The 17,067-nt window shown below is 44.9% G+C and overlaps 1 protein-coding gene and 1 long non-coding RNA gene across 5 annotated transcripts in view; one reads left to right on the plus strand and one right to left on the minus strand.

The window, feature by feature from the left end:
• pdgfc (platelet derived growth factor c) overlaps window positions 1-17,067 on the minus strand; it is a 392,811-nt gene that overhangs the window by 76,351 nt on the left and 299,393 nt on the right. For 3 of the 4 annotated variants that reach the window (XM_070871696.1, XM_070871726.1, XM_070871716.1), the window contains one exon: window positions 8,509-8,556. The exons of the other annotated variant lie outside the window; for it this stretch is intronic. In XM_070871696.1, the coding sequence (XP_070727797.1) occupies window positions 8,509-8,556 (48 nt within the window). The remainder of the gene's footprint in view (window positions 1-8,508; window positions 8,557-17,067) is intronic. 4 annotated transcript variants of the gene reach the window in all.
• LOC139247643 (uncharacterized) overlaps window positions 10,123-17,067 on the plus strand; it is a 32,248-nt gene continuing 25,303 nt past the window's right edge. The window contains exons 1-2 of the long non-coding RNA XR_011590940.1: window positions 10,123-10,159; window positions 13,102-13,293. This is a non-coding gene — a long non-coding RNA (uncharacterized lncRNA). The remainder of the gene's footprint in view (window positions 10,160-13,101; window positions 13,294-17,067) is intronic.

The raw sequence follows: 17,067 nt of genomic DNA on the forward strand, positions 1-17,067 counted from the left end.
TAGGTGCAGGAGTAGGCCATTCGGCCCTTCTAGCCTGCACCGCCATTCAATGAGTTCATGGCTGAACATTCAACTTCAGTACCCCACTCCTGCTTTCTCGCCATACCCCTTGATCCCCCTAGTAGTAAGGACCTCATCTAACTCCTTTTTGAATATATTTAGTGAATTGGCCTCAACAACTTTCTGTGGTAGAGAATTCCACAGGTTCACCACTCTCTGGGTGAAGAAGTTCCTCCGCATCTCGGTCCTAAATGGCTTACCCCTTATCCTTAGACTGTGACCTCTGGTTCTGGACTTCCCCAACATTGGGAACATTCTTCCTGCATCTAACCTGTCTAACCCCGTCAGAATTTTAAATGTTTCTATGAGGTCCCCTCTCATTCTTCTGAACTCCAGTGAATACAAGCCCAGTTGATCCAGTCTTTCTTGATAGGTCAGTCCCGCCATCCCGGGAATCAGTCTGGTGAATCTTCGCTGCACTCCCTCAATAGCAAGAATGTCCTTCCTCAGGTTAGGAGACCAAAACTGTACACAATACTCCAGGTGTGGCCTCACCATGCCCTGTACAATTGTAGCAACACCTCCCTGCCCCTGTACTCAAATCCCCTTGCTATGAAGGCCAACATGCCATTTGCTTTCTTAACCGCCTGCTGCACCTGCATGCCAACCTTCAATGACTGATGTACCATGACACCCAGGTCTCTTTGCATCTCCCCTTTTCCTAATCTGTCACCATTCAGATAATAGTCTGTCTCTCTGTTTTTACCACCAAAGTGGATAACCTCACATTTATTCACATTATACTTCATCTGCCATGCATTTGCCCACTCACTTAACCTATCCAAGTCGCTCTGCAGCCTCACAGCATCCTCCTCGCAGCTCACACTGCCACCCAACTTAGTGTCATCTGCAAATTTGGAGATACTACATTTAATCCCCTCATCTAAATCATTAATGTACAGTGTAAACAGCTGGGGCCCCAGCACAGAACCTTGCGGTACCCCACTAGTCACTGCCTGCCATTCTGAAAAGTACCCATTTACTCCTACTCTTTGCTTCCTGTCTGACAACCAGTTCTCAATCCATGTCAGTACACTACCCCCAATCCCATGTGCTCTAACTTTGCACATCAATCTCTTGTGTGGGACCTTGTCGAACGCCTTCTGAAAGTCCAAATATACCACATCAACTGGTTCTCCCTTGTCCACTTTACTGGAAACATCCTCAAAAAATTCCAGAAGATTTGTCAAGCATGATTTCCCTTTCACAAATTCATGCTGACTTGGACCTATCATGTCACCTCTTTCCAAATGCACTGCTATGACATCCTTAATAATTGATTCCATCATTTTACCCACTACCGATGTCAGGCTGACCGGTCTATAATTCCCTGTTTTCTCTCTCCCTCCTTTTTTAAAAAGTGGGGTTACATTGGCTACCCTTCACTCTATAGGAACTGATCCAGAGTCAATGGAATGTTGGAAAATGACTGTCAACGCATCCACTGTTTCCAAGGCCACCTCCTTAAGTACTCTGGGATGCAGTCCATCAGGCCCTGGGGATTTATCGGCCTTCAATCCCATCAATTTCCCCAACACAATTTCCCGGCTAATAAGGATTTCCCTCAGTTCCTCCTCCTTACTAGACCCCCCGACCCCTTTTATAACCGGAAGGTTGTTCGTGTCCTCCTTCGTGAATACCGAACCAAAGTACTTGTTCAATTGGTCCGCCATTTCTTTGTTCCCCGTTATGACTTCCCCTGATTCTGACTGCAGGGGACCTCAGTTTTCAAGGGGCCAACATTGCTCCTGACCAACCTCTTTTTCCTAATGTAATTGTAAAAAAATATTGTGTTGATTTTGATATCCCTTGCAAGTTTCTTTTCATATTCACTTTTTGTAGCTCTTACTATCCATTTTGCTACCCTTTACTGTTCTTTATATCGTTCCCATTCTCCAGGATCTGAGCTATTTATTGCATTTTTGTATGCTTTTTTTTAAGTTTTATGTTGTCTCTTACCTCTTTAGTTTCCATGGTTGTTTTTCTCGACAAGTAGAGCTCTTGCCCCTTAGGAGTATAAACTGATTCTGTATCACATTAAATTCTTTTTTGAACACCTCCCACTGATCTTCTGTAATTTTATCCATTAACAAATTTGCCCAGTTTACTGTCATCATCATCGGCAGTCCCTCGAAATGAGGATGACTTGCTTCCACGACAAAAAGGGATGAGTTCACAGGTGTTTCAGTGAAGAATATTCCAGATCCTGAACTACATCTTGAAGGGTGGAAGATGCCTCTGCATGGATTTTTTTAATGCCACACAGGCTTGACAAAGCTAGGTCTTGGTCCCGTGGCAAGGATTAATAAGACGACTGGAGACCAGCTCTGCTGCACGGACCTTATGAGCACACATATCGCAGTGTGGGCTGGCCCGTGCTGCTCCTGGGCCCATGCCTCTTCTGAGCCCCGAACTCTCACCTCTCCTGGCCCCCGATCACATCCCTCTATGAACTCTTGCAGCTCCTTCGCCCCAACCTCGACACTCCTGCTGTACCTGCCCCACTGCAGTCAGCCATTGCCCTCCTGCAGCAGCAAGCGCTGCTCCCTGCAGTGGTATGCCGCCACACGCTGCTCCCTCTAATGGCCCCGGCCTGCTGATGGTCTTGCAGGCTGGGACCGCGACGATTTCCGGGCCGAACCACCGCATGCTGCTCCCTCTAAGTTTACTGTTTACCAGTTTATTGTCGACAGTCTCTGTCTCATCGCATTGATGTTAGCCTTACTTAAATCTAGAATCTTAGTTGCTGTTTCATATTTCTCCTTTTCAAACACTATGCTGAACTCGATCATGTTATGATTGCTATTCAATAAATGGTCACAAATTAAATCTGGCTCATTACTCGTTGTTAAGTGAGGAATTCTCTAGCACAGAGGGCTGTGGAAGCTCAATCTTTGAGTATATTCAAGACAGAGATCGATACATTTTTTGATATTAAGGGAATCAAGGGATATGGGGATAGTGCAGGAAAGTGGAGTTGAGGTATAAGATCAGCCATAATTTTAATGAATGGCGGAGCAGGCTTGAGGGTCCGAATGGCCTGTTCCTGCGCCTAATTCTAATTTTCTTATGTAAATCTAATATGGCATGCCCTCTTGTTGGTTCTAGGACATATTGTTGCAGAAAACTATCCCCAACACACTCAAGAAATTCACTACATTTCTGGTATGTCAGCTTATAAGAACATAAGAATTAGGAACAGGAGTAGGCCATCTAGCCCCTCGAGCCTACTCCGCCATTCAACAAGATCATGGCTGATCTGGCTGTGGACTCAGCTCCACTCACCCGCCCGTTCCCCGTAACCCTTAATTCCCTTATTGGTTAAAAATCTATCGATCTGTGATTTGAATACATTCAATGAGCTAGCCTCAACTGCTTCCTTGGGCAGAGAATTCCACAGATTCACAACCCTCTGGGAGAAGAAATTCCTTCTCAACTCAGTTTTAAATTGGCTCCCCCGTATTTTGAGGCTGTGCCCCCTAGTTCTAGTCTCCCCGACCAGTGGAAACAACCTCTCTGCCTCTATCCTGTCTATCCCTTTCATTATTTTAAATATTTCTATAAGATCACCCCTCATCCTTCTGAACTCCAACGAGTAAAGACCCAGTCTCCTCAATCTATCATCATAAGGTAACTCCCTCATCTCCGGAATCAGCCTAGTGAATCGTCTCTGTACCCCCTCCAGTATATCCTTCCTTAAGTAAGGTGACCAAAACTGCATGAGGTACTCCAGGTGCGGCCTCACCAATACCCTGTACAGTTTCAGCAGGACCTCCCTGCTTTTGTACTCCATCCCTCTCGCAATGAAGGCCAACATTCCATTCGCCTTCCTGTATCCCAATCTGTATGTTAAAATTTCCCATTAAAACCATACTGGCTTTGCTACATGCTTGTCTAATCTCTGCATTCATACAATCTAGCACTTCACAGCTACTACCAGTGGGCCTACACACAATTCGCACTACAGTCTTAAATCCTTTCCTATTTCTTAATTCTACACATAAAGTCTCCACTGCCTGCTTACCTCTCATTATATCCCCTCTTTATTATTGTAATTTCATCCTTGACCACTAAGGCTACTCCTCTCCCGTTGCCATTTTCCCTATCTTTCTTGTAGACCTTATAACCTGGTGTGTTTGGTTCCCAGTCCTGACCATCTTGCAGCCACGTCTCAGTAATGGCTACAATGTCATACCCTCCAAGTTGAATTTGCATCTGAAGTTCATTTAATTCTCCTGCTGTAGCTTCAGTGGGACATCGTCAGAAACCTGGAAAGAAGGCATAAATAGCCACTTATGCTGTTTATCCAGGCTTTTCTCTGAAGGGCGGGCAGGCGGCTCAGATACCTACATGTAGTCCTAGGGAGGAGGTGAACGTGGAGATGAATGACCTCAGGCCGGCAGCAATCCTGCTCCTCCTGGCTCCACAAATATATAACCCAGAAGCTTTGCTGTGCCGTTTTTGGATCGTTCAGCAATGGTCCCTTTAAGGACCATTGATTAGGCCTCTCAATGCCAGGACAATGCTTACCGGATGCTCAATAATTATCCTGATGGCTGCATGCAAATCACTATATCTTTGCTCAGTTGCTGTTCATAGCTGTCACAATGCTGTCTTTTAAGAGCATTCTTCCAGTCCATTTTCTCCTTCAATTAGCACATGTGCAGACAAATGTCTTAAAATTAAGCATTCACGACCTCTTCCTGGCAAGTGTTCATTCATCTACACAATCCTCATCGCTGGTCACTGACCATCTATTTACACATTTATCAAGTGGAGCCTTCTGTGGTCATGAAGTATGTAACATTGTGTGACAATGCCATATGGGTGCCATTAAAAATGTCCTGGATTGCTCTCTCATTCTGCTACCAATTTCTCTTTATGAAAGTGTTAAAGATATTTGTCCTGGAAAATAATACACCAGTGTCCTGTTTGATGCACCTATGCACTGCAGACTGACTAGCATTACTGATGTCTCCTGAAGTATCTTGGAATAGGCCTGAAATATACCAATTCAGGGCTGTGATCACCTTTACGACTGCTGGTGATGGAGGTTGCCTGCCGGTCACATTCCAGCAAATGGTACAACTTCATCACTGCCTCCTTGGTGAAGTGGAGCCGATGAAGATAGATATTTTCAGACATTTCTCAGTAAGTTTGCTTGGGTATATAGTTATCCATTCCACTTGCAGATTTTTAACTCTAGCAATCAAAGGTCTTGAGATAAAAAATCTAGCAAAGGAGATTAAAGAAAATTGCAGTAACACAATGATCACTACTGCAGCTTTCAAAAATTCAAAGTTAACGTCAGCATTCAAAGATGCCCCTATAAAAAGTCTAGCAAATCTCCCCTTAGGGACTGACTTGCCGGAAGTCCACAATATGCCTCATTTTCTTCACCCATTCTGTAGGCTAAGCTGTGTGCACAGCATATTCTCCATGAGCAAATTGGGGAATCACGTTAGCGCTCATATTGGGGTAGAAATTGGTATGCATTGCACCTGTTTTTCAGCCATAAAATGGATGTAAAGCTGAAAATTGAAGCAGTGGAATGGCCTGCGTTCATTCTGCGCATGAGTTCAGGCCACTGCTAAATTCATTGGCTTATTTTGTAGCCGTCCCAGCAAGGTGCCTGCCTAAAACAGGCGTTAGGCCCCTTGCATATGGGGTTTTCACTTCTAGAGTTGGGCGACCCTGACCTGTGAGAGAACACCATGACAGGTCAGGAGGATAAAAGAGCTGGAGCGTGGGCCTTGCAATATCATGGCCCATCCCAACCTGTGAGAGAACACCACCGCAGGTCAGGAGGATAAAAGTGAATACCACTACAACTTCCAGCCTGAGCTGTGCCAGATGTGCGATGACTTCCGAGGTGGCCGACTGGGTGACGTCATCAAGGCCCAGGTTGCCGTTTGGAACGTGGGCAGGAACATTGGCAGGGCCCAGGCACAGCAGAGGAGCGGGAAGGTCGGGGCAGATGAGCGGCGAGAGATCGTGGCGGAGGTGTGGTAAATGATTGAGCGGAGGAGCGGCGAGAGATTGAGGCAGAAATGCGGCAAATGATCGGGACGGAGGAGCGGTGAGAGATCGTGGCTGAGATTTGGCGAGTGATTGTGGCGGAGGCGCGGCAAATGTTTGTGGTGGAGGAGCGACGAGAGTTGGTGGCGGAGGTGCAGTAAATGAGAGTACGGGGCCCAGAAGTGCCGAGGGCCCAGGGGCAGCACGGGCCTGCCCACACTGCGATATGTGCACGCACTAGGTCCGTGCAGCAGAGCAGGTCTCCAGTCGTCTTGGTTAATCCTTGCCACTGGATAAAGGCCGAGCTCTGTCAAGCCCATGTGGTGGCTGATGTGCAACGGACACCACACATTGAAAAAATCCACATACAGGCATCTTCCACCCCTGGAGTTCAGGACTGGAATACCGGGTCCTTCATTGAAACATCTGTGAACTCATCGCTTTTGGTGTGGAAGCAAGTCATCCTCGTTCGAGAGACCGTCTATGATGATGATGATGATGATGATGATGATGATGATATGTAAATTAGGGACCTAATGAAGAATCCCTTTGTATAATTTGTTTATGATAAGCAAAGCGGGTGCTGGGATAGCCCTGCTCGCGATTGCTTAAGCAGCCCCTGCGGCTGCCAACAAAAGAGTGCAGGAGTGATCCACCATTGTTGGGATCGCCCCTGTCCCCCGTTACCCACTTCAATTCCCCTCCCAGGACTTACCATCGGGCTGTTGTCGGTGAGGCAAACGATCTAACATTCAGCATTTGCAATGCGCAAGTTGCTGTTGCAGGCACAGCACTGGCCAACAGATCTTGCATAAAATGTTAAATAGTCCAAGGCCCAATTTCTGGCTGGCCTCAGGATTCAAAGTTGGGACGTGCGCTGCCTGCACAGCACCGTGTCTGGGCCAGAAAACAAATTTCTACTCCATTAACATTCAGTTTTCATTCACTGTAATATTTAAGTGTTAAGTATATTTCATTACTTGAATAACATTTTTGTGCAAGAGTGGTTTGGACCAGCCACAAGATCGTGCTTTGTATGAACTGCAGAGGCTTCCTGCAAAAGGCATTTTGCACTTACTTTCTACACACACACTGCACTGGCAGGATCAAGCCCATCAGCTCAAATATGCCCCGATGTGACTTACTCGTGGAACTGTACAGTCGATTTTACATTCCAGCTCTCGCTGATCACTAACCAACAAGCATGATGGTGGGAATGGTATGGTTAGCAGGTGCACAGGGGTAGCTTGTTTGTGCCTGGTGTGTGCAGTAAAGCATATACAAAATCTCAGATGCATGTCTGGTATTATTTTTTTTTCATTTACAAAGATACATGTCTCTGAGCCCAAAATGATTATAATTGAACCACTTGAATTTTGTTTTGGTTCTGTTTATTTTTAATTTTTTTAAGCTTAAGTGCTATCTCAGCCCTCAGAGGATTAAGCATATGTTTTTACAATCTTTGTAAAACCTGACCCCAGCAAGTGCAGTAATCGTGACAGGCTTGTGGTTTCTCAGAGATAAAAGCACAAGTTTCAGGTTTTACTCATTTAAAAAAAAACTATTGTTCTGAAATTCCAAACAGCTGGAGTAATTGTACATGCTTGTGTGCTGCAGGGTCGAAGGATATTTTGGAGACATAGAACATTTTAAAATATATTTGCAGAATGTTTTCTGCCTTCCTTTTAAGTACATTTGAACTTGCATGTGCATGTGATGGATTATAATTGTCATCTCATTTCACAAGACTGTCTTTTGGCAAGAACTCTGCTTTAATGTTTTTAGCTACTCTAATCAGTCCTTCACATAATAAAAGATATCAAACAGACAGGGTTTCATTTTGTTTCATCTTGTGTTATATCTATCATTTCAAGCTTAGAACTTGAGTTCATTGGGATATTTTATATAGCTATATGTGCGTATATATATCACATACACACAAATATATATACACATATGTGTATATATATCACACACACACAAATATATATACACATATATAGATATAACATTTAAAACTTATCTCTCATAACCTATAAACAGCTGCAACATATTTCAACTTTACTCTGCGTAAGATTTATGCCAATCTGTTCAAAGCCAAACTCGTACAGTATGTTTCAAAGCCTCATTTGGACTTTTCACCTCAGGAATACTTGATCTAGCAAGGGAAAAGAGGTAGGAATGCACAGCAGATTTGTCTTAAAGTGAATAAAGAAAGGGGAAGACGGCCAAGGAATAACAGTTGCTATTGTTTTACTATGTACCAACTAAAATCCTTCCAAATTTATGATAGATTCTGTCAATCTTTTATGTGGAAAATGGCTTAAAGTGCAGACGGCGCATGCAGGCTTTGAACCTGCCAGGAATAACTGACAGCACTCGCTGTGTAGACCCTAAGTGCAAAAAAAGAACTTCAGTACTACAGATTACCGTTTTGAATGTAGTTGCCATGGGTAGCTCGTTCCTATTCAGTTTGGGCTGTAAAAACAAAAGCAAATATGAAAAATTACATCATTTTTGCCCTTCTCAAAACTTGCAGCAATCTACTTATACTACGTCATTTTTTCTCCCCTTCCCCTCCCAGCCATCGTCCTTCAAGACGAATGATTGCATGAGCTTCGGACTCTTTAAAAGCTTTCAATACCAGTTCTGCTCTGTGATCATAGGCAGACATATCCTTAAAGTTACATATAGATAAAATCAGTTTTTAATCAAAATCAATGAGCCACTATATAAATTGCTGTGTTTCCCTGAAATCATTACAGTAGCACCCTGTAATAAGAGAAGCAATTTGTTACTAGAGAAGCAAAGATTCTCACCAGCTGCTGATAAGCCCCACCCATGTTATTCAGCTCCTGGTTTACAGATATATATTCAAATGGGCTGGAACCTAAGGAATCAGACTGCCTTCTGTATTAGAGATCAAGCCAAAAAAAAATGGATACTCTCTGGCAAGATTTTCTGAGTGCCTAAAAGTATAATGATACTCGTGGAGAGATACCAATTACAATAAAACTCTATATATATCTTTCCGGGCAGGGCATCATACCAAAGGTTGAATCATCAGGTGGTTTATTTTGGGAACGTAGTGTTCCTTTCAAGAAATGGTTATCGGTAATCTAATTTCTCAATTTTTCTTTCTCTCTCCCCCACTCTTTCTCACGTTCCCTCCTATGTTTTCTCTCACACTGCTTCTTCTCTCTTTCTACTTCTCTCCCTTTTGCTTTCTGTATATTCTTTCAATCTCTTTCCCTGGTCATCTTTCTTTATGTTTCTGTCTCTCTATCTATCTCTTCTCTGTCAGCTTACTCTGCCTTCAATCAAATTGCTTCCCAGATGTATTAATATACACATAAATTGTTCAGTCATGACAGCAATTCAAAAAACCCAGCCAACACCGTTGCTTTAAACTCAAGACATCATCTGGTATGGACATCCCTTGTGATAAACATTTGGAATCTTTCTGATTTCAAATTGGTTCCTTTAAATTTGAATGATCTGAATCCTGAACCATCTGGAATAAAGCATCTTGGGCAGGTAGCTACTTCACTATAATGTAAAGCAGACGGGTTACACCACTGAATGAAAAAGAGAAAAAAATAGAAATGTTTCATTTTGTTTTAAGACACTTAAACATCAAACACAGAAACCTGCATATTTTGTACATATAGCAATTATAGCATTGTGCATCACCAAAATATGGGAAATGTGTCACCACATACACACACCATCATTTTTTAAAGGGGGAAGGGGGATGAAGTGCATCTGTCCCCCAGGAGAGAAACAGGCCAGCTCAGAAATGGTGAAAACTTAAACTTGCACATCATGCTATGTAATTTGTGAACATTACATCAATCCAAAAGCGCAGATAGTATAATAACAACTATAAACTAGAAAGAAAAATGTAGACAAATTTAAGCTTTTTTGTTACTTTGAGAACTGCCAAATACCAGGGCGTGGGAGCCTTGTCTGGAATAGTCCTTTAATCACAGGTCTACGTATCGACAAAAACACTACCCTTTGCTACATATATCCTAAGGGAAGCCAAGGCACAGCTAACCCAACAACGCTTCACTTAACTGTAAGTACATAACACTGCCTATTTCTGTCTGAGTGTGCCTTGCAGGTGTAATATTGTAGTACAATGTGTGTCGATATTGTACACTCTGTAAACCTGGAGTAGATACCAATAATTACTCAACATCCATTTTCCCTATTTCCTGCAAATTAGATTTCCTTCCTCTGTCTTTTGCATTTATGATTTCACTAACAGTAGTGACCAAAGGAAATCTTCCCTTCCGGTTTACAATGTTAGTATACACAGCGACTAGTGGAATTTATTCTCTCAGATCTCAGATTGCATTGCAAAATGAAGACTCATCCACATTAGATAAAAGGGGTAGTTTTCTGATGGGAATTAATGGTCAGAAAATTCCTTACAATAAGCGTTCCCATCTGACGAAGCTTCCCATCTGCAGCGCAAAGTCAGAAAATTGTCCCCCAAAATGTAATTCAAAAACGGTTATAGAATCATACAGGACAGAAGGAGGCTATTTGGTAACTACATCTGGAAAGTACAGCATTAGTTTTTTGGGGTAGATAATGGATAATATAGACAATTCTCTTTCAATGAAACTACCTGTACTACGATTTATTTACAGCAATGACACATTAATATATGTGAAGAGCCTTGGGAGCAATCCTTCGTGAAGACAATGCACAGATAACCCTCAGCATGAACTGACGCATCTAGCAAAGCACCAGAAATGATGGCAAACTGTCCAGGCCTGCACTCTAATTCCCAATACATTATCAGTGGCAAAGCTCCATGCCAGAGCATGGATTAACAAAAGTAATCCTGAAAGTGATCAATGCACGGAGTGGACGTTCCAGATAGTAGGGGCAGCCAAAAACCTGGAAAAAGGTTAATTTGCCAGCAGTAGAGTGGGACTAACTGCCTGTGGGCAGCTGAGGAGGAGGGTCACTTTTTGGAAAGAATTGTAAATTTGTCGGGTAAGGGAGTCCAATTGATTTCCCATTAAGGGGACGATTTAAAATTTAAATTCCATCCTGCATACTATAAGAACGCTAGATGCCAGGAACATGCTGGTGTTCCTTGTGTCCAGTGTATTTAAAACAGTAGTGAGATGTCTGTTGTTATTCCATCACTTCCAACAGAAAATCACATAAGTGGAAGCAACCAGCAGGGAGCGAATGCCACACCCCACCACATCAGATTCACCTGTTAATGTAAAATGAGACCGAAAGGTCCTGTCCATTGAGTCAATTAAGTTTAGATTTACGAGATTAGCAATCCTAAATTTGTGGGTCTATTATCAGTAAGCGCTTTTTTTTAAAGGAGGACTGTCTGGAACAAGAAAAGCCAATTCACAAGGCATCTCATATGGAAAATAGTCTTTTATTAATAGGGCTTCCAACGATTGATGCATAAAAATAACTACTTCTGCATTGCAATGAATGAGAAATAATTTAATTTGAACTGCAATAGCCATTACTATTATTTAGTATTTGCAGACTCAGCGTATAATTCCAATCATCTCATTGTCATCACCAGCAAATGAATTGCATAGGCCACCAGATAGTTTAGTCAGTAGGGGGTAGAAATATACCGCCGCCCGAAACGGGGTGCACTGTTCGTTTTTTGTAGTTTTTCTCCGCTGCAATGCCGTCGATATTCGGCACTTTAACGTTTTTTTTTGCTCAGGGCGGATGTAGTTGCAGCTGAGGGGCAGAAGTGCCCTTTCAGCGACTCAACCGCCTCGATCACTCATCAGCGGCGCGCTAATGACGTCAGCGTGTCTCTGATGATGTCAGCTCAACGTGGATGTGCCGCGTCGCGTTGACGCGTCACAACGTCTCTCCTCTTCAGTTAAAGGGGAGAGCCACTGCAAGCTCTGCATATTTTTAATTTATGTCCACTGGGCCACCAGGGAGGGATTCGGCCGTTGGCGGCCCGGTCGAACCCAGGGACATAATTGTCAGGCTTATCTGGCAGTCGGCCGACAATAAAAAGTAAAATGGCATTGCCGGCAGCGCACCCTCCTCTTTAAGGGCAGCCACGCCGCCGACCAACAAGGACCAACAAGGAGCTGTTGGGGGCACCGGCCGGCGGCAGCGCCACTCCCGTGGAGTAATTGCTTAAAAGGGATATTTCCCACGGGGCAATTTCGGGAAGCAGTCACCGCCGGTCGGTAAGGGGTTGGCGCGTACACGCCATGGCGGGAAAACGGGCGGAGTGGTCCTCCACACCGCTCTGCCCCTGATGAAGGGCACTTTGCAAAATGCCAACCCCTCCACAGGGAGTCGCCGGCCATCCCACGCCACCCCGTGGCTGCCGCTCTCAGGCGGCCAATGGCCTTTTCGGAAGGGGCAATTTCGGCCCCTAGGTATATTTCAATAGCGTGGAATATGGTTTTTATTTGTCCTCAAGGAGATTTGTTGTCAACAAAAAGGCCCGATCCAGTTCAAAAGCAATTAAGAATCACACAACTATGACGTGGCCTGTTGAATCCTGATTGATGGTCTGTAGGGTCGGGGATGATAAGGAGATTTATAGGAGCATCTCCTGTCCACTCTTCAACATAGTAAGCTGCTAAGGAAAGTTTGAAGTAATCAGGAAAGGTTGATCATATTAGGAATCTCGAAGGGAACCATGTTGTTGGTGGCTGGAACAAGTCAGAGTGAATTGGCAATATGATTTTGTCGCAAATTCTATTCACCAAATTTTCTACTGCATCTGGACAATGAAGATGTGGAGAAGCAGGACTAGTCATCAAGGGAGGGGAGCAGGGTGCAATGTGGCTGACATAACACACATAGTAATATGTGGTTGAGCATCCACCAGATTAGTGCATGGTGAGCGAGCGCAAACGGAAGCATACTACTTTGCAACTGAAAAGCAGAGTGCAAGGGCTGATGAGCATAAAGTGGAAGTGTTTGATTCCCAGGCAGAGGCACCAAGTTTGGTCATGAAGTCATTTCAGGTTTTGATGATTTTTGTAGGTTAGTGACCAGACGTGGGTGGGACCCAACTAAACAAGATGAGCATCGTTTTGAAGAAGTTGACCATTTCGGATGATCGTGAGTTCACGAGAGGCACTCGCGTGCAAATGAAAGATGGCGGATTCAATCTTTGTAGTACTTGGTTGAAGACTTCATTTCGAGCAGTACTCTGCCATGAGTTTCATATCATTAGTGAGTATGGTTTCCATTAACCATTAAATTTGTCTTATTAGCGGAAAGCAACTGCTGGCATCATAGAATAACTTTGTTTGAATTATTAAACTTTCATGGTGCTGTAAGCAGGGAGGGTTTATTGTGATTTGCCAGGTGTGAATTTGCTTGTGGGCTAATTTTATACATAATGGGCTAGAAATTATGTAGCGCCCCGTTTGGGCCGATAACTTTTGCGGCTGCGCAAAAGTATCACCGGGCGCTACCCAATTCCAGCAGATGCAAACTTCCAGTTTAGTGCTTCAGCAGGGAAGTAGAGAGCTAAATCAACTGTTACCACTTCCCTTGGAGTGCTAAACTGGCAAGAGCAGCAGTACACCGCTGCACCATGTCCAGTGCAGCGCTGCCTGGATCCGAGGCTCCTTCCCTCCCTCAAAGGGAAGGACCATTGCTGCAGGTCCTGCAATAAATCGTTTGCCGATGGCAGCCGCAATCCATGACGATCAGCTCCAAGCACTCTAACAGAGTGCATAGCTGATCAATCGCTGCTGAAAATAAATGCACAGAGGGTTCATAAAAGATTTTTCATCTACCTCACTGATGATCCCTTTATATACCGCTCGCCCAAAGACCGGCCTATGTTACAACGTCTCCTGCTCCTGACAGTGTTGATGCCCGGCGATCCTACAGGGGGCGTAACCAAAGTTTGCATCCGGGGCGTTGCGCTCCGGATGATGTCATGATCTCCCAGGCGCAGGAGATCCTGGCGTTAGGATTTACTACCGCCGCTAACCTGCAAGGCAAGTCCGCAGGCATCGGTACTCTCATTGCGCCTGGTCACAGAGCCGGTAGCGCCCCGTTATCGCCCCCCCAGAGGCGCTAATGGGTGGCGCAAAGGAGGCCAATGTCTCCCCTGAGATATTTGTTCCACCAGCCCAAACAGAAAATGGCAGAATTGGGAATTTGTGCAAAATTGGACCAAGTCAAAGGGGACGAAATTGCCCTGTAATCTGATTGGGGGCGGTAACCATCTGGGGCTGGGACTTTTAGGGCCTGGTGTAGAAGTCACTCCCCCACCGCAGAATTGCTCTTACACACGCTCCACTTCCTTTGGGGGCTGTAAACGGGGCGCTACTGGGGCGCTGAAGGAAGCGCTTCGCAAAAGCTTTGCATAGCACTGACATATTTCAAAGCCCCTCCCCTTCGATTAAAGGGGAGGGCCATTGCGCATTTTGCAAGGCCTTTGATGGCCTCCACTCAAGATGGAGTGCCGGGCTGCTCAATGGCAGCCCGGACCTATCTAGGAGTGCCATCATTAGCCGACCTGACCGTCAACAGTCAAAAAAAGATGGTGACCGGGGCGCTGGTGCCCTCCCCTTTAAAGAGCACTCTGAGAGCGGACGTCCGCCAGCTTCACGACCTGTGAAGCTGGCGTTGACATCCGCTCGCATCAACCTTGCGGTCCGTGGGCAATTTCCCCTGTGGGGCGTTAAGTGGTTGGTGCCGGGCGATGAGGGGTCGGCGCGCGGCGGTGAGAGGTTGCCGCACATGGCGATGACAATATCGTCGATTGCACGGTGGCCTGAGGTGCTAACCGCAGAGTGGGGCGCTGCCAAGGCTGCGCCTCTGCAAACTTCTGGGCAATTTCCCAGGAGGCTGTAGCGCCCCGTCACCCTCCCCACTTCCCTGGGTGAAAAGTGTCTTGAGCATCCCGGAGGCGCTAGCAGGGCTATAGTAAGGGGCAATTTCGCTCCCACAGTTTTTACATTCTATTTAGTTTACCTTGCTATTTAACCCTTAAAGTGTTGACAATTCTATATTTTGGGTCAGCCATTTTATATTTAATATTTCAGCTCATGCCTGTGGGATCTACGAATAACTTTGTGTTATAGAAATAATGTACTGAATGGAGTAGTTTTATCAGTTAGTAAGGATTTTCTCTACATCAGGAAGATCAAAGTTATCTTGTACAGCTTCCATCAAAAAACATTGCTATTTGTGGAACCTTGCTGTGTGCAAATCTCTATTACCCCCAACTCTGTGAACTTTTAACTTGTGCAGTAACCTTTTATGTGGCATCTTGTCAAATGCCTTCGAGAAGTCCAAATACCCCACATCCACTGGTTCCCCTTTATCCATCCTGTTCGTTACATCCTGAAAGAATTCCAGCAAATTTGTCAAACATGACTTCCCCTTCATAAATCCATGCTGACTCTGCCTGACCGAATTTTGCTTTTCAAATGTCCTGCTACTGCTTCTTTAATAATGGACTCCAACATTTTCCCAACCACAGATGTTAGGCTAACTGGTCTATAGTTTTCTGCTTTTTGACTGCCTCCTTTTTTAAATAGAGGCGTCACATTTGCACTTTTCCAATCTGCTGGGATTTCCCCAGAATCCAGGGAATTTTGGTAAATTACAACCAATGCATCCACAATCCCTGCCTCAAGACCCGAGGATGCAAGCCATCAGGTCCAGGGGATTTATCTGCCTTTAGTCCCATTATCTTACTGAGTACCACCTCCTTAGTGATTGTGATTGTGGGAATTCCTCCCCCACTATAGCCTCTTGACTGTCCACTGTTGGAATATTGTTAGTGTCCTCTACCGTAAAGACAGATACAAAATATTTGTTCAGAGTTTCTGCCATCTCCATATAAGATTCTGACGGGACTGGACAGGTTAGATGCGGGAAGAATGTTCCCGATGTTGGGGAGGTCCAGAGCCAGGGGACATGGTCTTGGGATGGGGGGTAGGCCATTTGGGACTGAGATGAGGAGAGACTTCTTCACTCGGGGAGTTGTTGACCTGTGGAGTTCCCTGCCACAGAGAGTTGTTGATGCCGGTTCACTGGATATATTCAAGAGGGAGTTAGATATGGCTCTTACAGTTAAGGGGATCAAGGGGTATGGAGAAAAAGCAGGAAAGGGGTACTGAAGCAATGATCAGCCATGATCTTATTGAATGGCGATGCAGGCTCGAAGGGCCGAATGGCCTACTCTTGCACCTATTTTTCTATGTTTCAATGGGCCCAAGTTTCCACATGATTTGCGCCTGATTTTTAGGAGCAACTGGTGGAGAATGGACTATCTTAGAAATCGCAATTCTCCACATTTTTTTTTCTGCAGTTCTAGTCAGGTAGAACAGTTCTACTTTGGAACAGAATTTTTTCTTCAAAAGGGGGCGTGTCTGGCCACTGACGCTTGATTTGAAAGTTTCCACAGTGAAAACGTACTCCAAACTAAAGTAGAATGGAGCAAGTGAAGATTTTTGTAGAACTGAAAAAACCTGTTCTACACATTAAAAAATCAGGCACAGGTTACAAATTAGGCGCCAAAACGAGGTGGGGGGGGGGGGAAGGGAAGTCATTAAATTCTATAATAAATCCTTATTTATACTTATACAAATATAATACAAATAAATCCAACCTGAATAAACATTTATAAGCAAAGAAAAGATTAAATAAACCATCTTCCTACCTGTGTGAAAGTGCTTCAGGCAGGCCTTTCGGGACCGAAGGCTGAACGGGCCGGCCTGAGACTTCAGGCAGGGCCCGTCCCCAGCACCAGATTTACAGGTAGGTGGCATTGGGTTGGGTCGGGTCGGGGAGGCTCGGTTCGGTTTGGGTCGGGGGGGGGGGGGGGGGAGAGAGAGGGGAGGGAGGGAGAGAGGGGGGGAGGGAGAGAGAGAGAGAGAGGGGGGGAGGGAGAGAGAGAGAGAGAGGGTGGGAGAGAGAGAGAGAGAGAGAGAGAGAGAGAGAGAGAGAGAGAGAGAGAGAGAGAGGGAGGGAGGGAGA

This window comes from Pristiophorus japonicus, chromosome 2 (assembly GCF_044704955.1).
Source record: "Pristiophorus japonicus isolate sPriJap1 chromosome 2, sPriJap1.hap1, whole genome shotgun sequence".
Lineage (NCBI taxonomy): Eukaryota > Metazoa > Chordata > Chondrichthyes > Pristiophoridae > Pristiophorus > Pristiophorus japonicus.